Here is a 19,039-nt window from a genome sequence, read left to right as displayed (position 1 = left end):
GTTCGCAGCCCCCTTCCCACCCCGAAGCCGTTACCCTGGGCGACGGGGTTGGCGGGGGGAAGGGGGGCGGAGCGCGGAAGTGAGCGCATGAGCAATGGGGTGCGAGGTGCGACACAAACAGCCTGGGGGGAGGGGCTATGGGGGGAGGCTTCAGGGAGCGTGTGGGGAGGACGGGGAGAGGATGAGGGAGAAGGGGGGAGGGCTGGATTGGCTGGCAGGGCTGAGGGAAGGGGCAGTGGCAGGAGGATTAGGGGATGGCGGGATGAGGAAGCAGGAGAAGGGGGAGGGCAGTATGAGGAGTGGGAGAGGGCTGGACTGGCTGGCAGGGCTGAGGGAAGGGGCAGTGGCAGGAGGATTAGGGGATGGCGGGATGAGGAAGCAGGAGAAGGGGGAGGACAGTATGAGGAGTGGGAGAGGGCTGGATTGGCTGGCAGGGCTGAGGGAAGGGGCAGTGGCAGGAGGATTAGGGGATGGCGGGATGAGGAAGCAGGAGAAGGGGGAGGGCAGTATGAGGAGTGGGAGAGGGCTGGATTGGCTGGCAGGGCTGAGGGAAGGGGCAGTGGCAGGAGGATTAGGGGATGGCGGGATGAGGAAGCAGGAGAAGGGGGAGGGCAGTATGAGGAGTGGGAGAGGGCTGGATTGGCTGGCAGGGCTGAGGGAAGGGGCAGTGGCAGGAGGATTAGGGGATGGCGGGATGAGGAAGCAGGAGAAGGGGGAGGGCAGTATGAGGAGTGGGAGAGGGCTGGATTGGCTGGCAGGGCTGAGGGAAGGGGCAGTGGCAGGAGGATTAGGGGATGGCGGGATGAGGAAGCAGGAGAAGGGGGAGGGCAGTATGAGGAGTGGGAGAGGGCTGGATTGGCTGGCAGGGCTGAGGGAAGGGGCAGTGGCAGGAGGATTAGGGGATGGCGGGATGAGGAAGCAGGAGAAGGGGGAGGGCAGTATGAGGAGTGGGAGAGGGCTGGATTGGCTGGCAGGGCTGAGGGAAGGGGCAGTGGCAGGAGGACTAGGGGATGGAGGGATGAGGAAGTAAGAGAACAGAGGAGGACGCAGAGGGGGTGCCGGTGTGGAAACTTGGAACTAGCCTGGTCTTCTTGAGCTTTCCCAACCACCACAGAAAGGGCCAAAAGGCCTAGCTGAGAGATGCTTGCATAGCCTGTCAAAGCTAGCATTGCACCTCCAGCCCACCGTGCTCCAGGTCACAGTCCTGGGCCATCCCGCCGGCCATTGTTCCTTGTTTGTGCTGCAGGATGGACAGCTGCACAGATGCCCCCATAGGGTGATGTGTTACCTCAGCCCGGCACAGGGCTGACTCAGGCTGTGACTATGTGGGTAAAGATTTCAGCAAATCACAATGCCATGGAATGACTGTCCAGGAATGAAGTCTCTCCTTCCCAATAAGCAAGACTTGGCAGACTGCTGCCAAGGACTCCTTGTGGGATCAACTTTTTTCTGAGCAGCTTTTTCCAGTCCCATTCCTTCATTGTGGACACTTGGGCCTTCCGCCTCTGAAGAGCTAGGTTCAAAACTTGCTGTAGGGCAGAAGTGAAAAAGTACTTGGTGGCCTCATCCTTGTCCCTAGTAAACATTTGCAGCTGCAACTGGCCTACACTAAGGGTGATAGCCTTTACCTCTGTCATTCACACAGCCAGCCGAAAATTTTGAGTGGTGCCTCTTTGGCCAGAAATGAGATGAAAAATATCGGGTGCAGAAGGGTCTATGGCAGTTCAGATTTAGACATCTAGGAGAGGCAGCTGGAACTGGGCAATTGTGAGCAGAGGGTTAGGACCAAATAGTTGGAATCTGACATTTGGATTAGAGAACATGGAGAATGTTCAGATCAGTATCCATTCACACTGGTCAATGAGGTGGTGCAGTTGGGAATGGGAAGTCAAGAACGGCAGTTGAGATGTTGGAACAGGGCATTTAGGATTGACATTCGTAACTGAGCAGTTTGAGAGGAGGAGAAAATAAGATAGTGTAGAGAACCCCTTAAGGAGAAGAGTGACAGGGAATAATGAGAGAGAAAAGGTTAATAGAAAACTAGAGTAATGTTTGAGAGAAACAGCACCAAACAAGAAGACATGAGGGAAATAGAGAGCAAAAGAAAAGAACAGAGGACAAAAATGAGAAGATAAAGAGACTAAGGAATTAATCTGAAAAGGTAAATGATCTCCTGCATTTTGTTGTACCACACTGAGGTGTAGGAAAGTTTTGAATTGGTGCCTGACCTGTCTTGTTACAATATGAAAGTGAAAACTATACTTGATTCCAAAATGAGTATATTTTTATTTCCAAGATAATTAATTTGTTCTAGTGAGGCATTCATAGCTGCTGTATCATGTGGATGTTTGATAAATATGGCTTGGAGTTTAGCACTATTACCAGAGGATGTGACTTGGAGACACCCATCCTTGGTTACAAAATCATCACACAATTTGCTGTGATGGTCAGCCTCAGTTCAAGGGATGCCCTGGACTGTTATGTCAGGAATGGCAAGATCAAGGTGCAGTTGTTCAGACCTGGGTGTGGAAAATCTGTACAGCAGCTGTCCTTAGCAAGGGACTGCACCCTGCCAAACTCTTGCTCATATAAATTAATCCTCACTCAAGCAAGCAGTCCTTTTGAAATCAGCGGAACTGCTTGCATAAATTCTTTCAAAATCAGGCTTTGTATGATCTTTTCTCCAGAATTAATATCCTCAGTTTTTAGTCCTTTCCCCATTGATTTTATTTGTTAAATCTTACAATTTTTGTTTCTCTCCTCTGAACTCTTAGGCCAGTCACTTAGAAGCAACATAGAGGGTTAATGCTTAGCTAGTAAAATTGTGCAGGGTGCATTAAGCAAAACAGTGTGGTAGATTTACAATGGTATAAGCTAAGCTTAACTCTAATAAGAAAAGACAATTTTAAACTCCTTGGTTTATTTGGATGCTGATTTTAAAAAATCTGCTACATTTCTCTTTAGATTACAGTAGCCCGCTAGGAAAAACTATTCACTAGTCTACATTTGGGGTCACATGTTTTCATTAGAGCACAATGTTTCACACAACTTTCATATTCTGATAGATAGGGCTGCACAGCCTGGTAAGATCTTAGGCAATTCTACTATTTACCAGTGCTCTGGTGCTTCTCTGAACAACACAGAACCTGACCAAATCTTCAGAATGAAATAATCTAGTGAAATTTTAAAAAATATGCCAACACTTATACACTACCAATATATCATTGCCAAATCTACAATTTATTAATGTAAATATCAATATTAAACCCATATAAAATGAGAGACACTGATGAGCTTCTGCTTATAAAAATCTTTGACCAAATTCTAATCTTTTATACCTGTTGATATCACTAGGGTTGCACAGATATAAATGAGAGCAGACTCTCACCTCTTGGTTTCACATATTGAGAGCCATAACTGTAATTCAAAAGCGGATATAATCACAATGGCCTTTACATCTGTAGCAGGGATGTGACATCTCATAGCTGTGTGTAATTTGTACATTAATCCAGTTTATCTTCTTACAATTCTAATTGCAAAAATTAAATCTATTCTACATATTGAAAATGGGCACTCCCATGAAGCAGTGACCACTTCAGTTATGTCCTGGCACATCCCTCTTGTTAAGGCACCCCTCTCTCACCCACTATCGCGTAATCCTGCAGCCATCCCCCCATTCCCTAGTGCTGACACCCGATGCCTCCTGCAGTGTCTGGAATCAAGGAGACTGAAGAACATAATGGAGGAATACAACCAGATCATCACCTCCAGACCAGTAGAAGATCTCTTTGTGGCTTGAAAGCTTATCTCTCTCACCAAAAGACATTAGTCCAATAAAAGATATTAACTCACCCTCTTTGTCATACCGTTGACAATCATTTCAGTATTTTGAATGATCTGTTCCATTCAAAACTTTTTAAAATGACTTTTTCCACAAAGATATACTACTTTCATGTAAAAACATACTGTATTAGTCCCTATGAATCATTTCTTCAAGGGGGCCAGGATAGGACAAGTGATTGAATAATTAGTCTGTTGATGGCATTATCCTTTAGAAAAGTGCCCTGGCTCATGTCCTAAATACATCACTATAAAAGGTGCTTGTTCAGCAGTTGACCTTTACAGTAACACAGACCACTTGTTAGCCATACAATGTTACACTTGAACCCCTGGCTGCTCAAATCCTCAATAGTTGTGAACAAGTCAGGATTTGCACAGATGTGTGGATTTATGCCCACAAACCCTAAATGGTGTGTACACAACAGATTGTATATATGCAGTTCCTGTACGTGCCATAGTACATGCATGCTTCTAAGAATTTAAGCCTTGATGTGTATCTATTCACAGAAGTGGTAGCACTTCCTATTATTAAGGTTACTCAACGCTTCCCATTATACAATCCTGGCTTCTGTTGCTTTTAACTTTGTCAAACTTCACTGTTTGGATTGAAATTTTCCATGCCAGGTGTCTGCCTTGGGCTGAATTTTTCTGGAAAATTTCAGCCAAAAGGTTCAACTGTTTCTGAGAGCAAGGCTAGGGGAAAATATCTTGTTCTGCCCACTTTCAAAAATTCTGGTGACCTTTTCTTTGGAAAGCTCCAGTACCTCTGTGCATTGGAGCAGAGACTTGAAATTTAGCAGAGGGGTATCTTTTGTGTCAGGAATATTTTATTTGTTGATCCCGTGAAGATCTTCCCAAATTTGTCCTAGTTATAAGCCTTGGGAAATTGCACTTTGCACATGCTCAGTAGAGGCATCTTAGATTTTAGTAGTTAAATTCCCAGAAGAATCTGTCTGCACTGAGCATGTTGCAACAATTGAAACTGGGGGCTGCTGTGGGCTGTGCAGGATGTATGTCTGGCCCCAGAACTGAAAGCAGGGAGACTGTCTCCTGTGCTATCAATGATCCTCTCCCCCAGCTACCTTAATTTTGGCATTTCAAAACTTTTGACTGCTTGAGTTTGAAACCTTAATAATGTTCTTTTAACAGATTTTTGTTAATACTGTATTTATATTATAGCTAATTAGATATTATTGACCAAATTGTTGGTAGTCATAATAGTAATATCTTACTTTAAAATGGCACTTGTCATCCAGAAGAATTGACCATAGGATACTACAGATTGTGTATATATAAAAGGATGAAAACCATTTGTGCAGGATTCTTATTCTTGTGCTCCTTAGTGCAAGACAGATAGAACTCATTAAGTTATAAACTTTAAGGTCTCTGAGGACTTCAGTTGTGGGTCAGGGCATAAGCCAAGCCTCCTGTTAAGGTGACTGTGCCACTCAAGACTAAAACCACCACTCTTGAAACCTTCCAGTCTGCATTTTCTTGACAGGTCAGTAAAGGAGCTCTCCGCAGGGTATGTGCTTTGCGTCTTTTCTTTATCTTGTCTGTTCTTGACAGCATCATGAATGGACAAGATAAAGGGGCCCTCCCACCATCTGGTCAGATCTGGTTCTTTTTTATTATTATTTTTTTTTATGTGGCTCTTTCATTGCCACTGGTCTGGGAGTGCCAATCTCTGGAGAGCTCTGGAACTTAGGTCTTGTGGCCTGATTTTTACTTTCACACTCACATCAGGCCTGACATACTCATTGCCCCAAAACATTGTCATTATATATATCTCAAAGGTGTAATATAAGGCAGTGGTTCTCAAACTTGTTTTTTCGTGGACCACTTGAAAATTGCTGAGGGTCTCGGTGGACCTAATTATCTTTCTAAATGTTGTTTGTACCGTTAGCTAACTATTGTAAAGCACTTTGGATAAAAGCGCTATATAAAAAACATGTAATAATAATTAGTGGTTTTTTGTTCTATAAATAAAAGCACCCAACTCATATTTTAATATCAGTAGTCTTACCTTTCTAATGCGATGAATATGCCCTCTCTCCCCCGCTGCAGCAGCCACTCAGCTGGGGCTGGGGAAAAGGGCCGTCTCTCCCCGGCAGCCGCAGCCCTGGATCTGGGGAAAGTCGCCTCTTTCTCTGGCCGCCACAGCCATGCATGTCCCAAATTCCCCCCCCTTCTCACCCCACTGCCCTCTCCCACCTATCCCCTATTCTCCCCAAGGCCACCTCCTCATCTTACATGTGCATCTTCTCCAGGGTCCAGGCACCTAATTAGCGGAGCCACGCCTGCGCAGCTACTAATTAGGTGGGTGGACCTTCCTTCTCTTGTGTACGGCCGCCTAGGCGCGCACCTTTGAGGGAACTATCTGGGGACCATCTGAATGGAGCTCGCGGACCACTGGTGGTCCGTGGAGCACAGTTTGAGAACCTCTGATATAAGGTATCACAGGCCTGCACAACATACGGCCCGCGGGCCGCATGCGGCCCGCGGGGGCTCACTGTGCGGCCCGCAGGGGCTCACTCTCAAGCCTGGGAGGGAGGGGGAGCAGCGGCGCGCGAATCAGCTGTTTCGCGCGCCGCGGCCGCTCGGGGTCTCCCCCTCCCTCCCAGGCTCTCAAACCTGGGAGGGAGGGGGAGATCCCGAGCGGCCGCGGCGCGCGAAACAGCTGTTTTGCGCGCCGCTGCTCCCCCTCCCTCAGAGCCTGGGAGGGAGGGGGAGAAGCGGCGCCCGCGCCGCGGCCACTCGGAGTCTCCCCCTCCCTCCCAGGCTCTCAAACCTGGGAGGGAGGGAGGGGGGGGAGATCCCGAGCGGCCGCGGCGCGCGAAACCGGCCCCCCTGCCCGAAGCGGGACATGGGCAGGGAGCCCTCGCGCGCTGCCGGCCCCCCCCCCACCCCAAGCGGGACACGGGGATGGAGCCCTCGCGCACTGCCGCGCCTCCACCCCCGCCCCAAGTGGGACACGGAGCCCGCGCGCGGCGCCGCACCCCGCAGGCCTCAAACAGGACACGGAGCCCTCGCGCGCCGCTGCCCCTCCCCACTGCCCCAAGCGGGACACGGGCACGGAGCCCTCGCCCCCCCCCCCCAGCACGGACACGGGGCTCAGCCACAGCCCCCGTCCTGAGCGCTTTTTGGCCCACCCCCCCCCCGGGACTCCTGCCCCATCCACCCTCCCACGTTCCTTGATGCCCCCCCCCCCGGGACCCCTGCCCCATCCACCCCCTTCCCTGTCCCCTGACTGCCCTCCGCCGCCCCATCCAACTCCTCTCCTGATTCCCTATCCAACCACCCCTTCTCCCTGTCCCCTGACCACCCTTGGAACCCCTGCCCCTGACTGCCTCCCACCGCCCCATCCAACCCCTGCTCCTTCCTGACTGCCCCCTGGGACCCTTGCCCCCATTCAATCCCCCTGTTCCCTGCCATCTGACTGCCCCGACCCCTATCCATCCCCCCACCCCACCCCCTGAACTCCCCTGCCCTCTATCCAACACCCCCTCCCTGCTCCCTTACCGCGCTGCCTGGAGGTGGCTGGCGGCGCTACAGCCACGCCGCTCGGCTGGAGCCGGGCCACGCCGCCACCGTGCAGTGCCTGGAGCACCGGGTCAGGCTGAGCTTGCAGCCCCCCTGCTTCCCGCGAATCAGCTGTTCACGCAGGAAGCCTGGGAGGGCTGAGAAGCAAGCGGCGGCTTCGCGCTCAGGCCCAGGGAGACGGAGCAGAGGTGAGCTGGGGCGGGGAGCGGTTCCCCTCCGCGCCCCTCCCCCCGGGTTACCTGCTGTGGCACGGGCGGCTCCCCCCACCCCAGCTCACCTCCGCTCCGGCTCCCTGGGCTTGAGCGCGAAGCCACCGCTTGCTTCTCTGCCCTCCCAGGCTTCCCGCGCGAACAGCTGATTCGCGGGAAGTGGGGGGGGGGGAAGGGGAGAAGCGGGGCAGAGTGTTCAGAGGCGGAGGCGGAGCGGAGGTGAGCTGGGGCCGGGGAGCGGGGCGGAGAGCTGGAGCACCCATGGGGTCGGCTCCTAAGGCGCCACTTTTGGATAATGTGCTCAGGGGGAGCAGCCGCTCCCTCTGCTCCCCCCCAGCTACGGTCCTGGTCACTTCAACTTACCAGTTGTTAAATTTAGAAGCCCTTTTAGAACCGGTTGTCCCGCGCAGGACAACTGGTTCTAAAAGGGCTTCTAAATTTAACAACTGGTTCCCGCGAACCGGTGCGAACCGGCTCCTGCTCACCACTGGAGACTCCCCTTGCCGCTCTCACCCTAGGAGCCAGAGACCTCCCAGCAGGGCTGGTGAGTACGGCCAGGGAAGGGGGAAGGGTGTGGTGGAGTGAGTGTCTGGGAGATGTGCGGGGGGTGCTGGGCTGTGAGGGTGTGGAGGGCGCTGGGCAGTGGGGGAGGTTTGTGTGTTTTGGGGTGCTAGGCAGTGGGGGCCTGTTGGGGGGGTGCTGGGCAATGAGGGAGATCTGTGTGTGTCAGGGCACTGGGGGTCTGTGTGGGGCATTGTTTAGTTGTGGTGGTGGGGCTGTGGGGAAGGGCACTGGGAGGGAGGGAGGAGAAATCTGTGTGTATTGGGAAACTAGCGAGTGGGGGGTTCTATGTGGGGTGCTGATGTGTATTAAGAGTTACCAGCTGGATTGAGGACTGATAGATCTGGACAGAGTTTATATTGAATGGGCAAATGAAAAAGATCGCAGGGAAAAACAGTAAGATTAGTTTAGCCGTCTTTGACATTTCGACCAATAAGGAAATTAAAATGCATTTGTAATTACATATCTTATTCTTGGCTGATAATCATTTATTGATATTTTTTAGGAAAATTTTCAATTTAAAACACAAACTTTTGTTTTTCTTTTTTTACTTATGATGTCTATCTGAAAACCCATATAAATTGACACAAATTGCAAATTAAAACTTTTTAAATGTATAAGCATTTTACTCACTTGGGCGCATTTGCCTCATGGCACACAAATTTGAACTCTGCTTCAAAAATTTGCACAGAAGAAATTTTTCTTTTACCTTAATTATACTATCTTAGGAGCCCGCTATAACATAGTACCAAAGTTCAATACAAAGTCATATAAAAGTTATACAAAAATGCATAATGCAGAGATTTATCTACAACTGCATTGATTGACTGCTGTGTGCAGTAATATAGTGACCCCTGGACCTACAGGCTTCCACACACCGTCAGTGCCTTGCTAGTGTGCCATGCGCCGTGAGATATCTCTTCTCTTTGTGTGTGACTGTGAGTGTTTCCCTTGTGTGTGAATTTATTCAACAAAATCTTGAGCTTCATAATGGATACCATGAGTGAAAAGAAAAAGAGAAAAATAGAATCAGAGCACAGAGTTTTCAACACTGAATGGACGAATAAATACTTATGTACTATTTCCAAAGACAAAATACTGTGCCTCGTGTGTCGCGAAACGTTAGCCGTTCCGAAAGAATACAACCTTCGGTGGCACTTTGAAACTAAGCATCCCAATCTCGCCAAATTGAGCCCAAATGAAAAAATAATTAAAGCAGCCAGTTTAGCGAAAAACCTTAGTAGAGAACAGCAAATTTTCAAGAAAGTGAGCACTGAGAACGATACAGTTACTAAAGTAAGCTTTAAAATTTCTAAGGAAATTGCTGCTGCTGGGAAATGCTTGACAGAAGGCGAGTTATTAAAAAAGTGTATGTTGATTGCTGTATCTGAGTTATGTCCAGAAAAGAGGGGAATATTTGAGAATGTCAGTCTATCACACATGACTGTACGGAGAAGAATAGCTGACATTTCTACCAATTTAAGTGATCAGTTAAAGCAGAGAGTCAGTGAATTTTGCTTTTACTCCCTAGCTATGGATGAAAGCACCGATTTAAAAGACACCGCCCAACTTCTTATTTTTATTAGAGGTATTGATAAAAACTTTGAAATTACTGAAGAACTTGCTGGCATGTGCTCCATGACGGGTCGCACAACCGGAAAAGAAATTTCCAGTGAAGTGATAAAGTGCACGAATGATAAATCGGGATTAGATTTCACAAACTTGGTGGCCATTTGTACTGATGGTGCTCCAGCTATGTGCCAAAAAAATGTTGGAGCAGTTACTCTTCTTGAAGAATTTATCGGGAGAGAAATAACCAAACATCACTTCATTATGCATCAGCAGGTTTTGTGTAGCAAAGTCTTAAAATTTGAGCATGTAATGTCAGTGGTAGTTTCCATTGTAAACTACATCCGTTCTAGAGGACTAAAACATAGGACATTTCGAGCCTTTCTTGAAGGGGTAGACACCGAGTGCAATGACTTAATCTACCATACAGAAGTGAGGTGGTTGAGTCGAGGAAGAGTGCTCCAGCGTTTTGTTGCTTTGAAAGAGGAGGTAGCAAAATTCCTAGAAAATGGGCCAATAAAATTCCCAGAGCTTGAAAATGAGTCCTGGAATCAAGATCTCTTTTTCTTTTGTGATATTAGAGCACACCTGAATGATCTCAACATTCAACTTCAGGGAAAAAAATCAACTTATATTTCAAATGTGTGCAGCAGTGAAAGCTTTCAAAATGAAATTGAAACTTTTCAGAAGTCAGCTGTCAAAAGGTGAAATGTGTCACTTTCCCACTTGTGCACAGCGTATCCCTCAGCACAAACACGCCGAGTTAGGAGAAAAATACGCAAAGCACATCATTCTTTTGATTGAAGAATTTGACAGAAGATTTACTTTGTCTAAAGAAGAAGACGTCCAGTTGAAGCTGATTGAAGATCCCTTTTCTGTGGATCCAGAGGAAGTGCCACTAGATTTGCAGTTGGATGTTATTGAACTTCAGTGTTCAGCAGTTTACCGAAATAAGCACAGAGAAAGCAGCTTGCGGGACTTCTACAAAAGTCTGGACAATGAAGTTGCACTGAAAACGTTCAGCATTTTTGGACGCACTTACATATGTGAACAAACATTTTTCCATCATGAACATGAATAAAAACAAGCAACGTTCTTCTCTGACTGACGACCATTTGGAAGACATTATGAAAATATCCACTTCAAATATGACCCCCAAATGCGACAAGCTTGTTGCCGAAAAGAGATGTAATATTTCTCATTAAATTTGCAAGGTAATTATGAAAAGTACAAATGTTTTCTTTCAACGGAACAGATGTTTTTAATTTTTCCATGATTAATAAAAAAATTTAAAAGAATTTAAAAAATTGTTTGATTTAATTGAAAAATTCTTAATAAAGTATCACACACCCTTCCCCGCAAACCTTAGCTGTTTCGGCGGGGCGGTGCTGGGGAAGGAGAGTTTGTTTCCGCGGTGCTGGGGGGGGGGTGTTTCCGCGGGGCCGGGAGGTTTCGGCCCTCAGCTGTTTTCTTTGGAGTAATATGGCCCTCGCCGCTTTACGAGTTGTGCAGGCCTGAGGTATCATATTTTAAACTGGTGATATGCTGGTCCCGAAAATCTTTGTGTGATGTATGTACGGGTTGAGTACAAAGAGTTATAAATGTGTGCTGGAAATATGTTCTTTAAATGTGTTTGGGAGGCAAAGCATAAAATCCACCCAGCCCTAGACAAAGGAATGTGTATTTACCTGTCTGACCAGGTTGGTTACAGGCAGAGTAAAGCAGAAATACATTTACATCAAGCTATCAAGCTAACAAGTGTGGAGAAGACGATTTAATAATCAGGCTGGGGGACAGAAACTGCACCCCCGAAGCCCTTTCTGGCTCTTCAGGCAGAGAACATGGACTTTGAGTAATATAAGGGGAGCAAAATGGCTAGTTTACTGATCCATCACTGAGGGGAGAGAGGGCAGAGCACTTTTAAAAACCTGTGAAAGCTGGATCCCTATCTGATTTGCTAAAACCTGGTTTGAAGCATTATTTTCCTTTCCCCTAAGGCTTTCCTTTCCTATTTCCTCCCCCATCCTTTGTTAACCAGCAGACAGTAGAAAGGTTTGTGCTTGTTTCTTTTAAGACAGTTTTTCTTTGTCTTGTTACTGCCACCCTTTATTTTTAGTTATTTTTTGAACCATACATCCCTCCCACACTACATTCTAGTCTTATAACTTATTATTCTCACGTTCTTCCTTCATTAGCGAATTAGGGCATTTTCTTTCTTACTAGTGTATATATATTGTTTTCTTAACCAAACTTAAGCTAACTTTATTTTTTTAAATTTCACAATAATCCCTACACTGAGGTTCACTGATTGTTTCCTGCAAGATAAGGTTTAGATTGGCTGAGTCTTAGAGTTTGCTGGCAAGGCAGACAGGGTGATGTATTTGGGGGCAGACACACAGCTTAGCAGAAGCAATGCTCTCACTCCTGCTCTGGCAGAAGAGTGACACAATAGCTCACATTTTTGGGTGTCCTGAGCATGACGTCATAGTCTCCAAGAAGCTGACTTGTGTTCTGGTGGCCTCTTGAAAGCCAGCCACCTGAAAGTCTTAAAATTATAAGTAGAAAAAGTCTGTGGCATGGTGCAGGCAAGCCCAAATGGACCCTTTTCTTGCCTCATAAAAAAATCTTTCTTCATCTGTCTGAATCTACCTTAAACTTTAAATTCCAGCCAGGTTCATTTGGCAGTTCTTTTGGCCTACCATAAATTAATCAAAGATAGGTCAATGTCTCTGAAGCCCCTTGTCAGTTCCATGTGCTATGTACTTCTAAAAGCTCCTAGGATATTTATGTGATTCTCACACAACTCACTAAAGCTCCTTTTGAGCTACTCAGTACCTATGAACTCAAGTTTCTTAAAAGGAAGGTCATTTTCCTGGTGGCACTGACCTCAGTTTGTGGACTGAGTGATCGTCAGGCTTTGACTGTTCCACCTTATATCTAATTTTAGGAGGATAAGGTACCACTATGAACTCATCTAATGGCTGGCCTACAGTGAAAAGTTACATTGGAATAGCTACATTTCTCAGGGGTGTGGAAAAATCCATGCCCTTGAGAGACATAGTTAAGCCAACCTAACCCCCGGTGTAGACACGGTAGGTCAACAGAAGAATTCTTCTGCCGACGTAGGTACTGCCTCTCAGGGAGGTGGATTACCTACAGCAGTGTGGGAGAACCCTTCCTGTCGCTGTAGTAAGTATGTACACTGGAGTACTACAGCTGCCTGTAGCATGTTAAGAGTAGACATAGCCTGAGATTAGGGATGCTGGAACGAGGGGGGGGGCAATGGGCCATGGCCCCCCCACTTTTTACCATCCATAAGGGTGAGCAACAGGGGGAGGGGCGGACAGGAGTGAGCGGGGAGCAGAGGCCTCGGGGAAAGGAGTGGCGCAGGAGCAGGACCTCGGGGAAGGGGCGGTGCGAGGGCTCAGGGAGAAGAGGAGGTGCCGGGGGGGCCTCAGGGAAGGAGTGCCCCCCCACTTTTAGGGACATTCCACTGCACCTCCCTGAGATTCTTCTCCAAGGTGAAGATGGAGCCCCATCTTATTGAGTCTATTGTACCGCCACTATTTCCCCCCCACATCCACATGCCCATCGTTTTAAGCCCTTCTCACTGTCTTGTAAGTTAAAAGATCTTTGGGGTTCTATATGGAGAAGAGTAAAAGAACTTAGAATGTTTTATTTAACACCCATTCCCTGAGCAGTGTTGTCACCGAGGAACATCTTTAAATAGTGTTTGTTTGCCTCTCACTTTGCTATGACCTGGCTGGCCTGAAGTTGTTTTTGAGTTGGCATTTTTCTTATCTTTTTTGCGGCACTAATTTTTCCATTCATCTCATTTCTGTGATTGGATTATTTACTTTGGAGGAATGAATTGAAAGATTTCAAGAGCAGCAGTGAAATCCTAAGTACACCTGCCATGTAAAGTATTACACGATCTCTGATGACCCCAAGAAGTCACGGTCTCTTTATATCTGTAACACAAAGGCTCACTGGTGGTTCACTACTCTGTGTCAACAACCCTTGTCAGGCCTGACATACTCAGTACACCTAACACACCATTCTCAGGATATGTACCCAGAAGGTTACATGTAGTACATCATTAGAAAACTAATAACTCACTGATCATTAATATTCTTGCATAATGTATGTATGGGGTATGTAGAGAATTATGTTTATGTTCTTACAATGTCTTTGACAAGCAATGCATAAGACCAATCTGCCCTAGACAATGGAATGTGTATTTGCTTGGCTGACCAGCCTGGTCATCAGGCAGAGTCAGTGAAGGTGTATTTACATAAAAGATAAACAAAGCCATCAAACTAGCGAGTGGGGGAAATAGTCACCTGTGGGAGTCTGAACCTCAAAAGATAAGTAAGTGAATCAGTTGATTGTATGCAATATTACTGGGTTATAAAAGTGTATCAAGTAAGGTCGTTTATGAAAGCTAATGATGCAGTGGCAATTAATATCTTTGTAAAATGTATGTACTAACACTATCTGAGGCATTAATACTCACTGATATTATGCTTTAAAGTCTGTGACCAAAGAAAGGGAGAAACAGATTTTCTTCCAGACAGGTGGGAAGGCAGCTATCTATTGGTCTCCAATGAAATTAAGCCAGATGTGACCAAAAACAATAGAAGTCCTATTTACATATGAATCAGCAGGGGGATAGGAAGTCCCCAGGAAGGGAAGAACAGCATGGGGTTATCCTGAGTCTGGGGACAAAACAGTGAGTTTTGGAAGATATAAGATCAAGACAACTCTATTTTGGCATCCATCACTGGACAGACATACAAGAGGCCAGATCTCTTGCAAGCTGAAAAAAATGGTTTCTTCAGCCAAAGGGGATTAAATCTCTGGGAACTGAATATAGGTAAGAAACCAGCTTATGCAAAGATCTTCCACCTTGGAAGACAAGGAAAACCAGCACCTTGTACTTCTGTGGAAGATCTTTCCAGCCATGGCTGACTTTCTCTCAGTAAGGAAGAAAGACTTATAAGAAATATACCTTGAACTAAGGCTATAGCTTGTTCAGTTTTAGCCATTAGAAAGCTATTTTACTTTTATTTACTTGTAACCACTTTGTCTCTATCCCTTGTACTTGAACTCACTTAAATCCTCTTTTTGTTTTACGTTTAATCTACACCAGCCCAGTGCCATGTTTGAACTGAACTTATTATTAATTTCAGCTAAAATAATAAACAGTGCTTTTGTCTCTTTAAAAGAGCAACTCCTCTGAATGTTCCAGGAGAAGGTTGAACATTTCAGGGCAATTTGGGGAAATTCAGGATAGGGATGTTTTGGGGTCACATAGCTGGTAGTAACCAAGGCTGGTAGAAACCAGAGTGTGACTATGATGTAACAAGCAGGCTGCTGGATTCAGAGTTGCTGGACCAGGGATGCTCAACATAGTGTATGCTGGCTGGGAGCATCCAGACAGGGAACTACAGCTTCCGAGTGTTTTAAGTCACTCAGAGTTACAGGACAAGCAGTGACACAACCTTTCATTGGTCTGAATTGCTCCCAGAATGTGACTATCATATTGCATAAACAGCACCTCCAAACTCACATTGATCTCTGGCACCATGCTGGGACATTGCTACAAAGAGAAGAATACCACCTACAGAATCACCCCATCCTCTACTATCAAGGTTTTCCTTGAGGGTTTCCCATGCAAGTAGTTAACAGATCTAAGCCTGTTTAGTTTATCAAATCTGAGGCTCCTGAAGGTGATATGAATGCACAGGGTTAGATTATTGAATATTATTAAATTTACAAATAAAACTTGTATAATTTAGTGGTTGTGAAATTAAAGTAATTAACATAAGCAAAAGCATCACACCAATAATTTAATTTCTTATAGAATTACAGACAAGAAATGCACATTCCCATGATTAGGGATAAGAATTAGTAAAAATAAATGGTTAGAACAGCTCTACGGAACTAAAAAGTATGTTAATCACTGCCTGGGCCACTATAATCTTTACTCCAAAATTCAAGTGCACAGATCAAAATACATAAGAACCTACGAACAGCCATACAGGGTCAGACCAAAGGTCCATCTAGCCCAGTATCCTGTCTTCGGACAGTGGCCAATGCCAGGTGCTTCAGAGGGAATGAACAGAACAGATAATTCAAGTGATCCAAGGCCTGTCCCCCATTCCCAGCTTCAGGCAAACAGAAAAAGCAAAGAAAAAGCATGCAGGGGTTTGTGCTGTTTCCTTGAGACATTAATTGCACTGGTGGGAGGGGGCAAAGGCCAGCGCAGGAAGGCAGCATGAGGGACAAGAAAGGGAGACAATGTCAATATACTGGACTAGTGTATATGCCAATGGAATTCAAATGTAATGGTTGCTGTTACTGTTTTACTTTCACATGAATACTGCCCAAAATGATCCTCCTATTGTTCTGACTACAAGGCTACTTCAGTTCATTATGAAGCAAATTCAATGTCACATTTAACACTGTTGGACATTCCTTTTTTGTTCCCTAATTATGACCCATCCAGCATAAAAAAGATAGACAAATTGGATATAACCATAGGAGGTCATTTAAAAACTCCCTTTTGAGTTGCTGACAGTTTTGGTTTAAGACAATAGAAAAACTGTTTCCTGTCTTCTGCTGGCATGTTGTTGTTGGGGTTTTTGTTTTTAGATTCGGAATCATTGTCATACGGAAATTTCTCATTATTAATGTCATCACCCACAGAGTCAGCTGTCTAGACTTTCTAGAACTAGGGAGTGCTGGAGTTAATGATGATGAAAACGACCCTGCTTAGAATTGAAACTGAAGAGTTGTGTGTCAGGTTTTTTTTTACATTGGGTGTTTATTCTGTTGCCTGGTTGCTGCTTTTAATAATGTTTGTTTACTACAGTTTATAGAGTCTGGATTTGAAACATCTTTGTGAGTAGTCTGTTAGCTCCTTGAACCTCTTGTGAGAAAGAGCTGCGTCTGGTCTTCATTAAGTATAATTCGTTTGAATACCGTTTGCTAATCTAATTAACTTCATAAAGGATCAAACTGTTCATAGTTTGTAACCAGTCCTTGTTTAGACTGGGATTTAGCTTTTATTACAAACACAAATCTCTAGCTGGACTGTAGCAGGTGTATGTTATTCAAGAGACGTATTGTAAACGCATTATAGCAGATTAGCAGGGTTTCCGCCTTTGAAATGTACACTGCGAGAGCCAACTCGCAAGCCAGCTGTTTCTTATCAATTCGTTTTGCCTTTCAGAGCTGCACTTTGCATCGTTCCTGGCGCTGCTATTTCTGTAACAGATCGGATAGGAAGAGTGGTGCAGCAGTGCACTGTAATGCTGCCACTGGGGAAACCCTACCGCTTTTTTTTTTTTTTTTAAATCCTATCCTTAAGGAAAGATCCTGAATAGGAGCAGGAGGAAAAGGGTGGATGGAAGAACCTTGAAAACCAGGGAAGAGGGGGGATAGCTGGAGAAGAGGGGGTGGATGATAGAGGACAAGGGAGACGGTGGGAGGGAAGACATGACGGGGCGGAGAGCAGAGTAGCGATGAGACAGGATGACACAGGGACGGAGATGCGTATTTTGCTGCATGACTCCAGTGCGTCAGCAGCGGATAGGGAGCCGGAGCGCGTCACAGACAGTCTCTCCCCAAATCTTAACGGATACCGCAGTGCTACCGGTATAACGCAGGCACATGCAGCTGTCTGGGAACAGATCCCGGCAGCATCATACGCTAGGGTCCGGTAAAGCAGCAGCAGGAGGATCGGCTACAGCTCCGAGATAATCGGGCATCATCATTTCCTAGACCCCGACCAGACCCAGCAGCTGGAGCGAGGAGAACACCAGCATACAGGAGACTCTGAGATCGTCCCAGCAGCGGCCGGGCTCGCGGATCAGCACCATGCAGTAGGCTCGAACAGAGCCCCCGCTGGCATCATGCACTAGGCTGCACAACACAACCGGCAGAGCGGTGGGGCCGCTGAGCTTCGCGGAAGAGCCAGCAGCAGCCGCAGGAACGGAGAGCTCTGGGCATGCATTAGACTTGGGCTCAGCCCTAGCAGCAGCCGCCCCGCTCATCCTAGTCGTCCTCTCGACCCCCATGGATAAGGCGACCTCGCTGCACGCTTCAGTGCCCACGCCTCCCCCTCGGCTCTACCTGCCTCGGAACTTCAGCTGCAGCGCCTGCCTCTATGGCAGCCTGGCCGAGCACTGCAAGGGGGACTGCAGCCCGGAGCGCGAAGGGGAGCCGTCTCCCACGCCGGTGGTCCGAGAAGCGGCAACCGCCGGAGAGAAGCCGCAGCCTTCCCGCGGCCGGGAGCCCTCGGTGCCTCCTGTGCCCCCCAGCCCCACGCTGCGCCGGCGAGCCAAGTCGCTGCCCACGCCCGGCGAGCGCAGCCTGCGGCCGGCCTTGCAGCAGAGCCCGTCCCGCAGGAAGACCGTGCGCTTCGCCGACTCGCTGGGCCTGGAGCTCATCTCCGTGCGCCACTTCTGCGAAGCCGACCTGCCCCAGGTGCCGCTGCCCCTCCCGGCCCGCGCCGCCGACCTATTCAAGACCAGGAAGCCGCCGGCGCTGGGCGAGCTGGAGCCGGTGCTGTTCGGGCCGTCGCCGCTGTTGGAGCCCCTCTTCGCGCCGCAGCCCGGCGCCAGCCCCGGCTTCGCGGAGCGGGTGCGGCGGCACAAGGTGAAGCTGGAGTGGGTGCGGGCCGAGCCCGCCGGCCTGCGCGGCGCCGTGCGCGTCCTCAACCTGGCCTACGAGAAGGCCGTCTCCGTGCGCTACACCCTCAACCGCTGGGTCAGCTGCGCCGAGGTGGCGGCCGCCTACCTGTCGCCGGGCCCCGCCGACGGCCTGACCGACCGCTTCTCCTTCCACCTGCCGGCGGCGGCCGCGGGGGGCACGCTGGAGTTCGCCGTGCGCTACCGGGTGGCCGGCACCGAGTACTGGGACAACAACGAGGGGCTCAACTACCGGCTGCGGGGCCGCCAGCGCGCAGCTCGGGCCGCCACCTCCCCGAACGAGGAGCCCGATGGCGGCGCCTGGATCCACTTCATCTGAGCGGCCTGCGGCTGGACCGTTGGGCGTCGCCTGCTCTCTCCCGGGGAGAACCGAGCTCCCTCGCCCCCTTTCCTCCCTGACCCAGGCCACCCTCGCCGCCTCAGCACCCTTCCCTGACTCGGCAGCCTCGCCGGTTCAGCGGGTGCTGGGCGCGTTTGTCACAGGCCGTGCGGTTGGGGGAGGAATTTCCTGCCATGAATGTGACCGGGCCCCCTGGAGCATCGAGCGGGTATCGTGTTAGAACCCAAGGGGCTGGCCCAGGTCCATCCAGCCCGCGAAGA

At 48.1% G+C, this 19,039-nt stretch overlaps 1 protein-coding gene across 1 annotated transcript; it reads left to right on the top strand.

The window, feature by feature from the left end:
* The first annotated feature begins 17,804 nt into the window (after positions 1–17,804).
* Positions 17,805–18,758, top strand: PPP1R3E (protein phosphatase 1 regulatory subunit 3E). The gene has a single exon (XM_065416315.1). It carries the CDS (start codon positions 17,805–17,807, stop codon positions 18,756–18,758), a length of 954 nt encoding a protein of 317 aa, XP_065272387.1.
* The last annotated feature ends 281 nt before the right edge of the window (positions 18,759–19,039 follow it).

This window comes from Emys orbicularis, chromosome 14 (assembly GCF_028017835.1).
Source record: "Emys orbicularis isolate rEmyOrb1 chromosome 14, rEmyOrb1.hap1, whole genome shotgun sequence".
Lineage (NCBI taxonomy): Eukaryota > Metazoa > Chordata > Testudines > Emydidae > Emys > Emys orbicularis.
Note: the sequence above shows the minus strand (reverse complement) of the source record. Positions and strands in the feature narration are given on the sequence as shown.